The sequence below is a fragment of the Euprymna scolopes genome, chromosome 44, assembly GCF_053919585.1.
Source record: "Euprymna scolopes isolate OS-2025 chromosome 44, ASM5391958v1, whole genome shotgun sequence".
In the NCBI taxonomy this organism is placed as follows: Eukaryota; Metazoa; Mollusca; class Cephalopoda; order Sepiida; family Sepiolidae; genus Euprymna; species Euprymna scolopes.
The window spans coordinates 11,200,514-11,218,287 of NC_136525.1; the positions used below are offsets into that span (position 1 = coordinate 11,200,514).

Here is a 17,774-nt window from a genome sequence, read left to right on the forward strand (position 1 = left end):
AAAAGTTTCTTCGTTTCTATATGTGTCTTTCTCATGTTTTTTTTTTCTGTGTTTTTTTTTTGTTCTGCGTGAGGCTTTCAATAAATGTAGTAACAAATATATTTCTAGATTTGAAACCCGAATTCACTAAGAAATTGGCCGATTTGAAAAAGAAGGTGAAAGAAAAGGCCACATTTGTTTGTGAATTGAACAAAGAAAATGTGAAGGTTATTTGGAAAAAGAATGGCAACGAATTGAAGAGCGAGAAAAACGTGAAAATAGTTGCAGACAAGAAATCTCATCAGTTGATAATTGAAGATGCAACTCTTGAAGATGCTGGCGAATATTCATGCACAGCCGGCGATGTTTCTACATCGGCCAAATTCACTGTCGAAGGTGAGGAGAAAATATATTTGGAAATTGTTCAGTCACATTGTTATAATATTGCCTTATTAGTAGGTAATAAAAAAAAGTTCCACAAAATATAACAAAAAAAAAAGGAAATAAGTTTATCATCACAACAAAACTATAGGAAGTTATTTACCATGGCACACAAAAGTAGTTAAAATAGGATTGTTAATCAAAGTGTAGCAGGGATTGAAACAAAAAGAACAATAGAGGTCAATTAGTTGGGCAGATTGCTGAAACAATCTTTCACTTGCAGCCAAAATTGAAATTTGTCAGGTTTGTTTCTGCAGCCATCTTGAATTTATGATGGCTAACGTTCTTTTCTTAAAATGTATGATGTATGCTCTGAGCGTCATTTGTGCCAATTTTGGGGTTTGTATCACTAAGTGAAAGATTCTTATGGAATATTGAGGTAACCTGCCCCACTAATATATTTACAATTAGTTTACAGTTTCAGGAATACAAATGAGTTTTACGACAGTCTTGAGTTTACGACAGTTAAGGACAGTGTCTAGTTTAGAATAATTGCCAGATCATTTTCGATCAGAAAGAGTGGAGTCGAAGTCTTGCGAGAGTAGATCAAGCTGTCGGATAAAATCGCTGGAAACTGACACAAGCTAGGGACAGACAATATTTGTAGTTACTCTTTCTGTGTTACGTGACACATACACCCACGCACTAACACACACACACACACACACACACACACACACACACAAACACAGACTCACACACATACATCAATACACATACACACTAACACGCATACATTCACTCATACACATACACACTGACATACACCCACACGCACGCTCACACATACACTAACACACAAAGATCAAGTACTCGTCTTGTGTTATTTTATCGTACCACGATCATGAAGCTGATTATCGGATCACAATATTAAACTACTTTTTACTTTTCTCATTTTTTTTTTTGTTTCCATTTTTTTTTTCTTGAAGTTAGATTTAAAATAATAAACTCATAAAAATAACTTTTACTAATTGTATCGGTATTTGTTATAACTTTTTAAGTCCAAAAAATCGGAGGCTTTACATCTGGAGCGACCCTCGTATATTTTTTTAAAAATTTCTTAACAGTGACATTGGGTTTATGATCACGTATTTACAAGGATTTAAAAGTCAAAGGATTTCACAGTATCAGAATATATTGTGCTGTCATAATATACTCTCTTTCCTATTTTCTTCTGTCTTTTTTATATGTGCTTCTTTCTCCTGTTTTTTTTTCTATGTGAGGCTTCCAGTTAATGTAGAAATTAAAAGATAATACACTTTGCTCCTAGATAAAAAGCCATTTTATGCTAGTCTTTTTTTTTTATAATAAAACAAAGGTCATAGAGTTATCTCCCTTATATGAGCGTTTAAACATTTAAATTAAATTTTTAATTAAAATAATTTTTTTTTTTTTTTTTTTTTTTTACATGGATGTCACCACCTATCAAGGCCCGGAAGCCACTCGGGGATAAGGGTTATTGCGTGTACAGTAATCAATGGGATAATATCGAAGTAATCGTTAGTATTGGCGATTTGATAAAGTGTCTTACTTAAGGGGGCGATTTATCAGGAATTTGTTATAACTTTTTCAGTCAAAACAATTGGAGGCTTTACATTCGAAGCGACCCTCGTATATTTTTTAAATTTTTTAACAATGACGTTGGTTTATGATCACGTATTTACAAGGATTTCAAAGTCAAAGGATATCGCAGTATCAGAATATATTGTGCTGTCATAATATACTCTCTTTTCTATTTCTTCCGTCTTTTTTACATGTTCTTCTTTCTCCTGTTTGTTTGTTTTTTTTTTTTCTATGTGAGGCTTCCAATTAATGTAGAAAATAAGACTACACTTTGCTCCTAAATAAAAAACAATTTATGCTAGTTTTTTTTTTTAAATAATGAAAATAAAGGGCATAGAGTTGTCTCCCTTATATGAGCGTTTAATCATTTAAATTAAATTTTTAATTAAAATAATTTGTTTGTTGTTTGTTGGCAACAAACGGGAGACGATGGTCCAGCCTGAGCAGGATGATATGGGAGGATAGCTGGTCCCGTGCAGCAGTCCCCCATGTTCCATGAAGCCAAATGATCCTAGGGAAAGTCAATTGATACAGCTTGGCTCTAACTGCGCCACAAGAGTTGCCGGTGATGACAGGCCGCCTTAGGGACTCTGTTTCTGGATTTTCTGTTGTGTTTACTCCCTTAGCCTTTCTCCTGATAGGGTGATCCAGCAAGGCAACGGGGTTTTGTATCAGAGTTGCCTTCCCCTAGGTGAGTAACCATTCAAAGCCTGAAGTGACTGGTTTTAAGGCACCAGTGAACCGCCTTTGCCCCATCTTCCAGTTAAAGTTTTGCAGGGCTTAGTAGCTAAGCCATACGAGAAGGCCAGGTGCTGGACTTGGTTGCCAGAAGCTACCTGAGATGCACATTATGAGGACATTTTTTTAGGGAGAAGGAGCTACTGGAGTCTTTTTTTTTTTTTTTTTACATGGTAGTCACCACTCATCAAGGCCCAGAGGCCACTCGGGGATAAGGGTTATTGCAGGTACAGTAATCAATGGGATAATATCGTAGTAATCGTTAGTAATGGAGATTTGATAAACCGCCCCCTTAAGTAAGACAATTTATCAGGAATTTGTTTATGTTGGACTTGAAGACATCCAAGTTGTAGTCAGTTGGGAAACAGGCAAACGGAACAGAGTTCCACAGCAGGCGTGCACTTCTAAGAAAGAAACTTTGTTCATGGAATTTATGGTTTGATTTAGGCACAGATAAAGAGTAGGGAAAATTATTGGCAGTGGTTTCAGCTAGAATGGTGTTTTTCGTGAAAGATTGGCGAGGGGGGACCAGGGATTGGAGCTCAGAAGTTGTTGGAATCGTATAACAAGTGCATTGCAGCCGGAGGAGATTACTTCGAAGGGGACTAGAGTTTCATGTGTGTAATATCGATAAAAGTGCCCATACGAAAAAAAAGTCTGGAAACTTATTGAACATACCTTCGTATGTAGTTTTTGAATGTATCTTCTGTTTTCTTTTCAAATGTTCCTTCTTTTATATATGTGCATTTTAAATGTGTCTTTGTTTCTCTGGGCATATGTGCACTAGTGCGAAGGTACAATTTTTGGGGGTTTTCAGTTGGGATATTTGAAAAGTGCGTAGCAGGGGCAGACAAATGCAATTTCAGGATCGAATCGAAAATCTTACAACAATAAATACGTGCTTTTGTTTTTAAAATAGATTTAAGAAATTTATAATAACACAAAATACAGTTTTTTAAACACAAATTAGATATTAAAAATTTTTTTTTTTTTTTTTTGTAACAAAGCCAAAATTCTGAAATTTTCGAATGCGTGTTTTTTTTTTTTTTTTTGAGAAAGTTTTTGTGGCACATTTATTAAATTAAAGTAAATATTAGAAAGTTATAAATATAAAATAGAGTTATCTGCCCCTGATGTACGCTTGTCGGTTCTGTCACAAAATTTCAGTATGCAAAGTTAAAGACGCCGGAAGTGGACTCGAATGGAAGTCAAACGCTTGTGTTATCACGAAAAGAAAATTAATGAGAATTTTTATTATTTACATTTTTATAAATAATATCTTTTTGAAATAATATATTTGTTTTTTTACAAGTTTTATCACAAAATTTTGTCAAATAATGTATGAAAATTTGTTTTATTAGCACTTATTGTATTATCAAAAAAATATTTCGGTTTCGTAATTTAATTGAAGAAAGCTATTCTGTTTGATGATTCGTAATTTTAGACAAAATTTTGTGATAAAAATTTGTGAAAATTTTAAATTATTTCCATATGAATATATTTAAATATTTAGAAAATTATTCATGGAAATGTAAACTATGAAAGTTTAAATTACTTTTATGAAATAAAATATTTTCATATGAATATTTTCAATATTAACAAGTTAAGCGTACATGGTCCCGCGAAAGTGCACAGTGAACGAGGCATAAAAAACATTTTGCCCCCCTCCCCGCCATTTAGCCCCAAAAGTCCCCAGGTGACGTTAAAACCTGGTGGAAATGAACAGTGTAGTTTTAGGCCTTAACATCATTGCTCCCTCCCCACATTTAGCCCCAAAATGTCTCCAAGGCCTTAACATATTAAAATTTGAGTTCAGCACCATGCAAAACTGCTAAATAAACATACACAGAAAATTTTGGACAAATATAGTAAAATAGTCCCAAAAATGGAGTGTTTTTATTAGCCCTAAAAGAGACCCTGGGGCACACCCAAGAGTTATCGTGAAGTATAGACAAACAAAATTATATAGAAATCAGTTAGTTACAACTTTTCAAAAAGTTTTATAAAAATCCAAGGCATCAATTTTTTTTTAATAAGCACAAAAGTCTCAATTTTAGCCAATTTAACCCAAAAGGCACACCTAGGGTGGGGGGCAACTGAAGTTTTCCCGGAAAATCTGTTCTGTTACTTTTTTACTCATATCATGCTTAATGTTTGTGCAAAATTCCAAAAAATTCCAAGACAAAGTTATTGAGAAAAGTGCGGACAGACAAACGGAAGAGGGTGAGTTTACAGGTCTACCCTTCTTTTGTCGGGGACCAAAGAAAATCTTAATAGAAATGTACAAAATAAAAATTTATTATTTTTAAAACATTTTTTATTATAAAACAAGAAATGGTTCAATATGGTTTCGTTTTTCGTTTCATGTTTAGTGACTTCCATTCCATATTTAGGTAAACCGAGTCCAATTTTGGCATCTTAACTTTACGTATTGAATTTTTAACCATAACCCGCTTGTCTGTCCCTGCAATGCGCTCTCCAAATATCTCAACTGAAAACCAAAAAAGGTTGTACCTTCGCACTAGTGCACAGGTGCCTTTCTATGTGTATCTTTCCCATGATTTTTTTGTGTGTGTGTTTTTGTTCTATGTGGGAGCGGTAGCTCTAGATATATCTAAGGCTTTTGACAGGGTATGGCATGAAGGTCTTCTCAGGAAAATCAGATCATACGGTATCACTGGAAGAATACTTAACATAATTAAATCCTTCTTAGATAAGAGAAAAATTCAGGTTGTCCTCGATGGTCGTACATCTAAACAATATGATATAAATGCGGGAGTGCCTCAGGGGTCTATCTTTGGACCTTTATTATTCCTAGTATTCATGTGCTTTTTAAATGTTTCTTCTTTTAAATGTGTACTTTTTAATTGTTTCTTCTTTAAAATGTGTTTTTTAATTGTTTCATCTTTTATATAAGTGCTTTTTAATTGTTTCTTGATTATATGTGTTTTTTTAAATGTTGGTTGATTATATGTGCTTTTTACATGTTTCTTCGTTAAATATCTTCTTTCTCGTGATTTTTCTGTGTTTTTGTTCTGCGTGGGCTTTCAATAAATGTAGTAAAAAATATATTTCTAGATTTGAAACCCGAATTCACTAAGAAATTGGCCGATTTGAAAAAGAAGGTGAAAGAAAAGGCCACATTTGTTTGTGAATTGAACAAAGAAAATGTGAAGGTTATTTGGAAAAAGAATGGCAAGGAATTGAAGAGCGAGAAAAACGTGAAAATAGTTGCAGACAAGAAATCTCATCAGTTGATAATTGAAGATGCAACTCTTGAAGATGCTGGCGAATATTCATGCTCAGCCGGCGATGTTTCTACATCGGCCAAATTCACTGTTGAAGGTGAGAAAAATAGATTTAGAAATTTTTCGTTATTGGATAAATCTTATGCACGTAAAAATATTTAAATATTTAAAAAAAAAAAAAAAATAGGAAAATATTTTCAGTAAAATAAACAAATAAAAACTTCTAAAAAAATATGTTTCGTCAAAAAAAGATGCAACGCATTTATACACAAAATAAAGGGCAGGTAACTCTCTCATCGCTAATGTTGCGAAATTAAATACAAAAAAGCAAAACTGTTAACGAAACTGCGTTTCAAGACTGGGTGCTTATTCATATTGACACTCATAGCGATAAACAAAATTGAAGAAAAACTTTTATCGTGTAGTTACTTGTCACCGAATTAAGATGGTATATTCCAAAACTCACAAAAATTGGTCCAGTAATTTTTTTTTTTTTTTTTTTTTTTTTTTTTTTTTTTTACCTATAATTGAAGGCCGAAGCCATTTTATTCTTCAAATCCTTATAAAAAAAAAAAAACTCCTTTCAAAAAAAAAAAATGTTTTCATAATTTGAAAATTTTATTTTCTGAAAGAGAAAAAAATACACGTTATTGATTACTAGGGCTGTGACAACAGCATATTCTTTTCGTTTTTTTGACTCTCAAGTATATATCCGACACAGTAGGGCACAGTCAATCAACTGAGAACCACATCAGTCTATATAAAAACATATAAGATATTAAGGGATATATACTCAAGAGTCAAAAGAATAAAAAGAATATGCTGTTGTCACAACCCTATTGGTCAGTTTTAAATCTTACGTTTCCAGTCTCTTTCCGACATTATCTTTAAAAAAAACTGACTAACCTTTCCCCTCCTATCGGCATGCAGTAAAATTGGATTTTCTTGAATAAAACAAAAAAATGAAATATCACTAAATAGTAGCCGGTGCCTATTTGGTAATGGGGGCCTCACTCATGTACGTCAGCCGGAGGAATGCCCCTCCCCAAAATAGCTATAATTTCTCATTTTGCTGAATAATATAAACTTTAAAATATTGATTACCGTTTGTTGAATTGAAATTTTGATCTATGAAGATGTCAACAATTGTGGAAACAGACCAGCTAAGGATGGACTTAATATTTTTGGCAATTTACTGGTGTTTCCCAAAATTACTAGGTGAATGTTTTTCATTATTTGCAGTCTATTTTGGCACGTCAGCCCTTATCGCATTCTGTTCTCAGTTATGTGGTAGGTGTGTCAGAAACTGCATGAAAAATATTGAATAATTCGACCCTTTGTCTTTTCAAGCTTATAACTACTCGAAAAATGTAATTCAAATCCTAATTTTTTTTTCAATTAAAGGAGCAAGGACCAAGGTTTCATTTAAAAAAACAAAAAAAAAAACAACGTGGTTTAAAAAAAAAAAATACAAACAACGTGGTTTTAAAAAAAAAAAAGGTTTTAAACTTCGGACTTTACAGGTAAATTTCCAAAAAACTGTTCTTTTTTTGTGTTTTAAATTAGAATATATTATTTATTGATCTGTTATCTTCAATTTGTGATATATAACACTTTGGCACATAAATTAATTATTTACTTTTTAATAGACATTTCAAAATGGGGAGGGGGCGTGAATTAATTCGACCCCCTGTCTTTCCAAGCTTATAACTACTCGAAAAATGTAATTCAAACCCTATTTTTTTTTTTTTCAAAGTGAAAATATGCAAATTAGGCCATCATGCAGTATAGTAAACCAGAAAAAAAGAAGGGGGGGTAAAAACAGCTAACAAATAACTTTTAGTAATGTCACTAAATAGGGTTTTCAATAACTCGATTGATCATTTCGAGTGAAATGGCAATTTCAGCACGAATAAATCGTTTTTACTCTTCAAAAGATCGAAGGCGGTATTCCCACAAAAAAAAAAAAATCGCTTCGGTATAGATCGGGCGATCTTGTCGGCCAACCAAGTGTTTTCTAACATGTATGCGCATTAGTACTTTTCAGTTGAAAAAAAATATGGCCGCCAGTGGATTACATTGCATGATAAAGGTCTTGGTAACGTCATTAAATAGGGTGTGTGGCTTATTTGAGAAAATAAGTTTGTATAAGAATTAAAAAATATTTCTTATCTTTAACATTATTACATGAAGAGTCATTTTCAGTTAAAAGTTAATTTATTTTATCCATCTAAACTCGAGAAATGTGCAATTAAAATATGTAAACATTGAACGAATAAAAATCAATATGGCTGCCACCAGCAATTCTGTAGAACAAGTAGCAGCCTTGACCTTGCGACTAAAAACTAAGACACTTATTTTCTCATATTACCCATAAAACCCCTATTCAGTGATATTACCTGATCAAATTACGTGATTTTTGGAATATTTCATCTTTGTTCCGTGGTACGTACATCGTGCAGACTTGTATGTTTTTGTTTTTTTTTAATTTTTAATTGCCGCCATAAGTGCCAATCTGAATAAGCGCCCATAACTTAAGATCGCTAAAAAATAATAAAAACAGATATTCAGTATTTAGAATATTTATTTATTTTTATTTTTTTACGAAACTAATTAATTTTAATTTTTTTTTTTTTTTTTTTTTCGAAATTAAATTTAAAAATTTTGCAACTTTTTATCGCAACTAGTTCATTCGTGACCCGTTGGGTCAGTATTTATTTTCGCCGAATTACCTGTCGAAGGTGGAAAATACGTTTATAAATGTATTCCATAACTTTAGATATTTTTTTTCCGGGTGGAGAATGAGTGTGTAAAAAAAAAAAAAATGAAAATTGTCTCGGTCTAGAAGGAGTAGTTTAGAAATTATTCCTTCATTTGATTTATTTTTTCTCGTACTTAATTTTTTTTTTGTTTCGTGACTCAGATTCAAAATATTGGACTATTAATATTAATTATACCATACGTGGGCATTATGGTCAGTATTTCTCTACATATACTCTAATTTGTTTAAGCATATAAAATACTTATCCAGTTGAAAAATATTTTAGAATTCTTTCTGGTCCAGTGATCATATAGTTAACGGTAAAAACACATATCATAGAAAGTTAGATGCGATGTTTCTCTTCTAAATCACCGTCTAAATATGATGAGCAACTTTGAAGTTTCTTACTTTTTAGAGGGTTGATTAACAACTGCTTTTACATGTGTCCTTATTTTTATACGTGCTTTTTAAATGTTTCTTCTTTCTATGTGCTTTTTAAATGTTTCTTTGGGTTTGTATTACTGTACACATAGATTCGAAAAAGTTGTCAAAAAACAAATATATAACAAATAAATGTTATCAAAGGCAAGATAAGTTACTTTTCTGCCAAACTGGATATATTTTTTGTGTTTTTATTCAACGTAACATTTATTCAGCTCGAAAAACGTACAGTGTTTACCGATGTATTCGAAAATTCAAGATGGCGTCTCACACCCTCTTTAACACCGTAAGTATGGAAAAAAGTGTTATAAATGAAAAACTATACAAAATACTATTAAAAACCCGCCGAATATATGTCAACTTATGTCACGGTAACATATATTGAGCGAGTTTTTAACAGTATTTTATCCGTTTTTTATTTATAACATCTTTTCCCACACTTACCGTGTTAAAGAGAGAATAAGACGCCATCTTGAATGTTCCAATACATCGGTAAACACTGTATGGTTTTCGAGCTGAATAAACATGTTATATTGAATAAAAACACGAAACATTATCCAGTTTGATAGAAAAGTAACTTATCTTGCCTTTGATAACATTTATTTGTTATATATTTGTTTTTTGACAACTTTTTCGAATCTGTGTGTACAGTAATACAAACCCGTTTCTTCTTTTTATGTGCTTTTTTATATTTTCTTTTTTTTTTTTTAATTACATTTTCACCCCAAACAAGGCACATTGCCACTTTGATGTAGGGGGCTATTATCAGGGACATAAGCTACAAACAATTGACACTTCAAAAGCATGTGGACCTGATCTCATCCCGGCTGTGCTATTAAAATAGTGCTCAGCCGAAGTAGCTTCAGTTCTCTCCAAACTTTACAACAAATGCCTTAATGAATCTTGCTTTCCTGCCTGCTGGAAAACTGCTTCTGTGGTACCAGTTTTCAAGAATTCTGGTAAAAGAACTGAGCCAGTAAATTACCGCCCCATTAGCCTCCTCCCACTTTTTGCCAAAATATTTGAGTCCATAATTAACCAAGCTCTAGTCCATCACCTTACAGATGCTAAACTTCTGACTGACCAACGATATGGATTTAGGCAAACATGTTCCACAGCAGACATCCTAACTGTAATCTCTGAGCATATATACCATTCACTTGAATAAGCAGGGGAGGGCAGAGAGGTAGCTCTAGATATATCTAAGGTTTTTGACAGGGTATGGCATGAAGGTCTTCTCAGGAAAATCAGATCATACGGTATCACTGGAAGAATACTTAACATAATTAAATCCTTCTCAGATAAGAGAAAAATTCAGGTTGTCCTCGATGGTTGTACATCTAAACAATATGATATAAATGCGGGAGTGCCTCAGGGGTCTATCCTTGGACCTTTATTATTCCTAGTATTCATGTGCTTTTTAAATGTTTTTTTTCTTTTTATGTGCTTTTTAACTGTTTCTTCTTTTAAATGTGTGCTTTTTAATTGTTTCTTCTTTTAAATGTGCTTTTTTAATTGTTTCATCTTTTATATAAGTGCTTTTTAATTGTTTCTTGATTATATGTGTTTTTTTAAATGTTGGTTGATTATATGTGCTTTTTACATGTTTCTTCGTTAAATATCTTCTTTCTCGTGATTTTTCTGTGTTTTTGTTCTGCGTGGGCTTTCAATAAATGTAGTAAAAAATATATTTCTAGATTTGAAACCCGAATTCACTAAGAAATTGGCCGATTTGAAAAAGAAGGTGAAAGAAAAGGCCACATTTGTTTGTGAATTGAACAAAGAAAATGTGAAGATTATTTGGAAAAAGAATGGCAACGAATTGAAGAGCGAGAAAAACGTGAAAATAGTTGCAGACAAGAAATCTCATCAGTTGATAATTGAAGATGCAACTCTTGAAGATGCTGGCGAATATTCATGCTCAGCCGGCGATGTTTCTACATCGGCCAAATTCACTGTTGAAGGTGAGAAAAATAGATTTAGAAATTCTTCGTTATTGGATAAATCTTATGCACGTAAAAATATTTAAATATTTAAAAAAAAAAAAGAAATAGGAAAATATTTTCAGTAAAATAAACAAATAAAAACTTCTAAAAAAATATGTTTCGTCAAAAAAAGATGCAACGCATTTATACACAAAATAAAGGGCAGGTAATTCTCTCATCGCTAATGTTGCGAAATTAAATGCAAAAAAGCAAAACTGTTAACGAAACTGCGTTTCAAGACTGGGTGCTTATTCATATTGACACTCATAGCGATAAACAAAATTGAAGAAAAACTTTTATCGTGTAGTTACTTGTCACCGAATTAAGATGGTATATTCCAAAACTCACAAAAATTGGTCCAGTAATTTTTTTTTTTTTTAATTTTTTTTTTTTTTTACCTATAATTGAAGGCCGAAGCCATTTTATTCTTCAAATCCTTATAAAAAAAAAAAAACTCCTTTCAAAAAAAAAAATGTTTTCATAATTTGAAAATTTTATTTTCTGAAAGAAAAAAAAATACACGTTATTGATTACTAGGGCTGTGACAACAGCATATTCTTTTCGTTTTTTTGACTCTCAAGTATATATCCGACACAGTAGGGCACAGTCAATCAACTGAGAACCACATCAGTCTATATAAAAACATATAAGATATTAAGGGATATATACTCAAGAGTCAAAAGAATAAAAAAGAATATGCTGTTGTCACAACCCTATTTGTTAGTTTTAAATCTTACGTTTCCAGTCTCTTTCTGACATTATCTTTAAAAAAAACTGACTAACCTTTCCCCTCCTATCGGCATGCAGTAAAATTGGATTTTCTTGAATAAAACAAAAAAATGAAATATCACTAAATAGTAGCCGGTGCCTATTTGGTAATGGGGGCCTCACTCATGTACGTCAGCCGGAGAACTGCCCCCCCCCCCAAAAAAAAATAGCTATAATTTCTCATTTTGCTGAATAATATAAACTTTAAAATATTGATTACCGTTTGTTGAATTGAAATATTAATTTATGAAGATGTCAACAATTGTGGAAACAGACCAGCTAAGGATGGACTTAATATTTTTGGCAATTTACTGGTGTTTCCCAAAATTACTAGGTGAATGTTTTTCATTATTTGCAGTCTATTTTGGCACGTCAGCCCTTATCGCATTCTGTTCTCAGTCATGTGGTAGGTGTGTCAGAAACTGCATGAAAAATATTGAATAATTCGACCCTTTGTCTTTTCAAGCTTATAACTACTCAAAAAATGTAATTCAAATCCTAATTTTTTTTCAATTAAAGGAGCAAGGACCAAGGTTTCATTAAAAAAATAAAAATAAAAACAACGTGGTTTAAAAAAAAATACAAACAACGTGGTTTTTTAAAAAAAAAAGGTTTTAAACTTCGGACTTTACAGGTAAATTTCCAAAAAAAAACTGTTCTTTTTTGTGTTTTAAATTAGAATATATTATTTATTGATCTTTTATCTTCAATTTGTGATATATAACACTTTGGCACATAAATTAATTATTTACTTTTTAATAGACATTTCAAAATGAGAGGCGTGAATTAATTCGACCCCCTGTCTTTCCAAGCTTATAACTACTCGAAAAATGTAATTCAAAACCTTTTTTTTTTTTTTTTTTCAAAGTGAAAATATGCAAATTGGGCCATCATGCAGTATAGTAAACCAGAAAAAAAGAAGGGGGGGGGTAAAAACAGCTAACAAATAACTTTTAGTAATGTCACTAAATAGGGTTTTCAATAACTCGATTGATCATTTCGAGTGAAATGGCAATTTCAGCACGAATAAATCGTTTTAACTCTTCAAAAGATCGAAGGCGGTAGATGAATAATTTTGACTTCAAATATTCCCACAAAAAAAAAAAAAAAAATTGCTCCGGTTTAGATCGGGCGATCTTGTCGGCCAACCAAGTGTTTTCTAACATGTATGCGCATTAGTACTTTTCAGTTGAAAAAAAAGATGGCTGCCAGTGGATTACATTGCTTGGTAACGCCATTAAATAGGGTGTGTGGCTTATTTGAGAAAATAAGTTTGTATAAGCATTAAAAAATATTTCTTATCTTTAACATTATTACATGAAGAGTCATTTTCAGTTAAAAGTTAATTTATTTTATCCATCTAAACTCGAGAAATGTGCAATTAAAATATGTAAACATTGAACGAATAAAAATCAATATGGCTGCCACCAGCAATTCTGTAGAGCAAGTAGCAGCCTTGACTTTGCGACTAAAAACTAAGACACTTATTTTCTCATATTACCCATAAAAACCCTATTCAGTGATATTACCTGATCAAATTACGTGATTTTTGGAATATTTCATCTTTGTTCCGTGGTACGTACATCGTGCAGACTTGTATGTTTTTTTTTTTTTTTTTTTTTTACTTCTAATTGCCGCCATTAGTGCCAATCTGAATAAGCGCCCATAACTTAAGATCGCTAAAAAATAATAAAAACAGATATTCAGTATTTAGAATATTTATTTATTTTTATTTTTTTACGAAACTAATTAATTTTAATTTTTTTTTTTTTTTCGAAATTAAATTTAAAAATTTTGCAACTTTTTATCGCAACTAGTTCATTCGTGACCCGTTGGGTCAGTATTTATTTTCGCCAATTTACCTGTCGAAGGTGGAAAATACGTTTATAAATGTATTCCATAACTTTAGATATTTTTTTTTTACCGGGTGGAGAATGAGTGTGTAAAAAAAAATGAAAATTGTCTCGGTCTAGAAGGATTAGCTTAGAAATTATTCCTTCATTTGATTTATTTTTTCTCGTACTTAATTTTTTTGTTTGTTTCGTGACTCAGATTCAAAATAATGGACTACTAATATTAATTATACCATACGTGGGCATTATGGTCAGTATTTCTCTACATATACTCTAATTTGTTTAAGCATATAAAATACTTATCCAGTTGAAAAATATTTTAGAATTCTTTCTGGTCCAGTGATCATATAGTTAACGGTAAAAACACATATCATAGAAAGTTAGATGCGATGTTTCTCTTCTAAATCACCGTCTAAATATGATGAGCAACTTTGAAGTTTCTTACTTTTTAGAGGGTTGATTAACAACTGCTTTTACATGTGTCCTTATTTTTATACGTGCTTTTTAAATGTTTCTTTTTTATGTGCTTTTTAAATGTTTCTTTTTTATGTGCTTTTTAAATGTTTCTTTTTTATGTGCTTTTTAAATGTTTCTTTTTTATGTGCTTTTTAAATGTTTCTTTTTTATGTGCTTTTTTATATTTTCTTTTTTTTTTTTAATTACATTTTCACCCCAAACAAGGCACATTGCCACTTTGATGTAGGGGGCTATTATCAGGGACATAAGCTACAAACAATTGACACTTCAAAAGCATGTGGACCTGATCTCATCCCGGCTGTGCTATTAAAATAGTGCTCAGCCGAAGTAGCTTCAGTTCTCTCCAAACTTTACAACAAATGCCTTAATGAATCTTGCTTTCCTGCCTGCTGGAAAACTGCTTCTGTGGTACCAGTTTTCAAGAATTCTGGCGAAAGAACTGACCCAGTAAATTACCGCCCCATTAGCCTCCTCCCACTTTTTGCCAAAATATTTGAGTCCATAATTAACCAAGCTCTAGTCCATCACCTTACAGATGCTAAACTTCTGACTGACCAACGATATGGATTTAGGCAAACATGTTCCACAGCAGACATCCTAACTGTAATCTCTGAGCATATATATCATTCACTTGAATAAGCAGGGGAGGGCAGAGAGGTAGCTCTAGATATATCTAAGGCTTTTGACAGGGTATGGCATGAAGGTCTTCTCAGGAAAATCAGATCATACGGTATCACTGGAAGAATACTTAACATAATTAAATCCTTCTCAGATAAGAGAAAAATTCAGGTTGTCCTCGATGGTCGTACATCTAAACAATATGCTATAAATGCGGAAGTGCCTCAGGGGTCTATCCTTGGACCTTTATTATTCCTAGTATTCATGTGCTTTTTAAATGTTTCTTCTTTTAAATGTGTGCTTTTTAATTGTTTCTTCTTTTAAATGTGCTTTTTAATTGTTTCATCTTTTATATAAGTGCTTTTTAATTGTTTCTTGATTATATGTGTTTTTTTAAATGTTGGTTGATTATATGTGCTTTTTACATGTTTTTTCGTTAAATATCTTCTTTCTCGTGATTTTTCTGTGTTTTTGTTCTGCGTGAGGCTTTCAATAAATGTAGTAAAAAATATATTTCTAGATTTGAAACCCGAATTCACTAAGAAATTGGCCGATTTGAAAAAGAAGGTGAAAGAAAAGGCCACATTTGTTTGTGAATTGAACAAAGAAAATGTGAAGGTTATTTGGAAAAAGAATGGCAAGGAATTGAAGAGCGAGAAAAACGTGAAAATAGTTGCAGACAAGAAATCTCATCAGTTGATAATTGAAGATGCAACTCTTGAAGATGCTGGCGAATATTCATGCACAGCCGGCGATGTTTCTACATCGGCCAAATTCACTGTCGAAGGTGAGAAAAATAGATTTAGAAATCGTTCGTTCATCTTACATTTATTTTTATTTTATTTTTTTTTATGCCTAGGTCTTTTTGTTTCTTTTTTTCACGTTGGGGTAACCACTTATCACGGCCCAAAGGCCACTCGGGGATAAAAGTTAATAAATAGAAGGTGGTAGTGTAGTAATCGCCAAAGGGTAGAATTTGATTATTTAAGAAGAGAGTTCAACAAGAATTTGTTTACATTGGATTTGAAAACTATGATATTGTAGTCGGCAGGGAAGCAAGCCAGTTGAACAGTGTTCCACGGGCGGACAGTTCTAGGAAGAATCCCTGTTAATGGAATCTGCATTTAGATTTAGGAACAGATAGAGAGTGGGGAAAATTGTTGATATTGGTTGTAGCTGGTAGAGTGTTTTTTTTTTTTTTTTTTTTTTTTTTGTGAAAGTCCGGCAAGGGTGGACCATAGATTTAGAAATGTACGAATTAGATTTAAAATAAGTAAATTTGGGTACGTTTTACTATGAACAACGGGCCGAAAAGGTGATCAGGAAATGAATATATAAAAAATAAATGTTGCTAAATTCAAGGTAAGTTACTATCCTACCTACCTTGATAAATTTTCGGCGAGTTAACTTATTTTAAAGCGTTTATTAAGTTTGAAAGGCAAGTAATGCCTTAAGTTAAAATAACAACTAAGTTGGCGGCAATAAGGCTGCCACGATAGTTGCTTAAAACTCGAATATAAAACCAAATACTGATAGAAATCTACCCAATAAATGTCATGGTGATATTTACTGGGTGTATTTCTAACATTAGTTTTTATTTATTTTCGAGTTTTAAGCAATTCTCGGGGCTCTAAAAACTGAAAATCTTTGTTGTCGTTGGAACTTTGTTATGTACTTGTTTTTTGACCACTTTTTCGGTTTGTTGTTTAAAATAAAACATAGCCATAAATTTTAATAGCACTATGGTGAGTATTTATTATATCTTTGACAATATAAAACTCATCTCTCCCTCTTTCTCTCTCTCTCTCTCATATAAAAGTTACTTTGTGTGTGAAAGACTTCCTTCCTCATAGGTTCCGAAACGGCTGAGCCTATCTTTTGCTAATTTCACAAAAAGCTAATTCATATGTCTGGCAGTGTTCTTAGATATGTTTTGTACAGAAATTCACCCGATAAGTATCAAAAATCAAAGAAATATCTGATCTTAAAAATTAGAAATTTATGTAAAATTTCAAATGTTTAGACCAAAAATTGGCTGAGTAATTTGGTATAGACCACAGAGTTCAAATTTTTAAAAACTTTGACCACAATTTTGACCCCTTAACATTTATTGTTTCGGGCTCTAATCAAATTAAAAAGTTTAATCCATGTTCAAGTAACCTACATCTCAAATTTTAAGTGTTTAGACCCAAAATTGGCGGAGGAGTTTGGTAGAGTTTTCAAAGGTCAAATCATTGAACTTTGACCCCCTGACAGCCGAATTTCTGGCCGAAAACCAATTAAAAAGATTTCCCCAAATCTCAATGCCCCTTATGTCAAATCTTGAGTCTATAGACTGAAAATTGACAGAGTAGTTTGGTAGGGAAATGTTCACACACACAATTTCACTTTTATAGATATATATAGATAGACTACAGTTGGATTCTATCCGTCACACCTTTGCATTGTTCTGCCTTCTAAATACTTAAATTTCTTCTTATGTATTTGTTTTTTTTATTTTGTTTACGATTTCTCGTTGGTTAACTATTCTGCACTTTCATTGTTTGTTTCTTTTTTTTTTGTATATATGTACTTTCTACATGTGATATATGTGCTTTTTTTAAAATGTTTTATGTGCTTTTTGTAAATGCTTTTTCCATTTTATATGTGTATCTTTTCATGTTTGTTTGTATTTTTGTTCTATGCGAGGCTTCGAATTAATGTATTTCTAGATTTGAAACCCGAATTCACTAAGAAATTGGCCGATTTGAAAAAGAAGGTGAAAGAAAAGGCCACATTTGTTTGTGAATTGAACAAAGAAAATGTGAAGGTTATTTGGAAAAAGAATGGCAAGGAATTGAAGAGCGAGAAAAACGTGAAAATAGTTGCAGACAAGAAATCTCATCAGTTGATAATTGAAGAT

The 17,774-nt window shown here is 32.1% G+C and overlaps 2 protein-coding genes across 2 annotated transcripts in view; both read left to right on the plus strand.

The window, feature by feature from the left end:
- The window catches only part of LOC145268689 (uncharacterized), a 1,072,728-nt gene that overhangs the window by 835,601 nt on the left and 219,353 nt on the right, over positions 1-17,774 (plus strand). The window lies entirely within an intron of this gene.
- Positions 1-17,774, plus strand: part of LOC145268589 (obscurin-like) — an 83,827-nt gene that overhangs the window by 43,693 nt on the left and 22,360 nt on the right. Inside the window, exons 9-13 of the mRNA XM_080124037.1 lie at positions 74-375; positions 5,800-6,066; positions 10,869-11,135; positions 15,393-15,659; positions 17,584-17,774. The exon at positions 17,584-17,774 is cut by the window's right edge and continues 100 nt beyond it. Coding sequence (XP_079980163.1) covers positions 74-375; positions 5,800-6,066; positions 10,869-11,135; positions 15,393-15,659; positions 17,584-17,774 — 1,294 coding nt within the window. The remainder of the gene's footprint in view (positions 1-73; positions 376-5,799; positions 6,067-10,868; positions 11,136-15,392; positions 15,660-17,583) is intronic.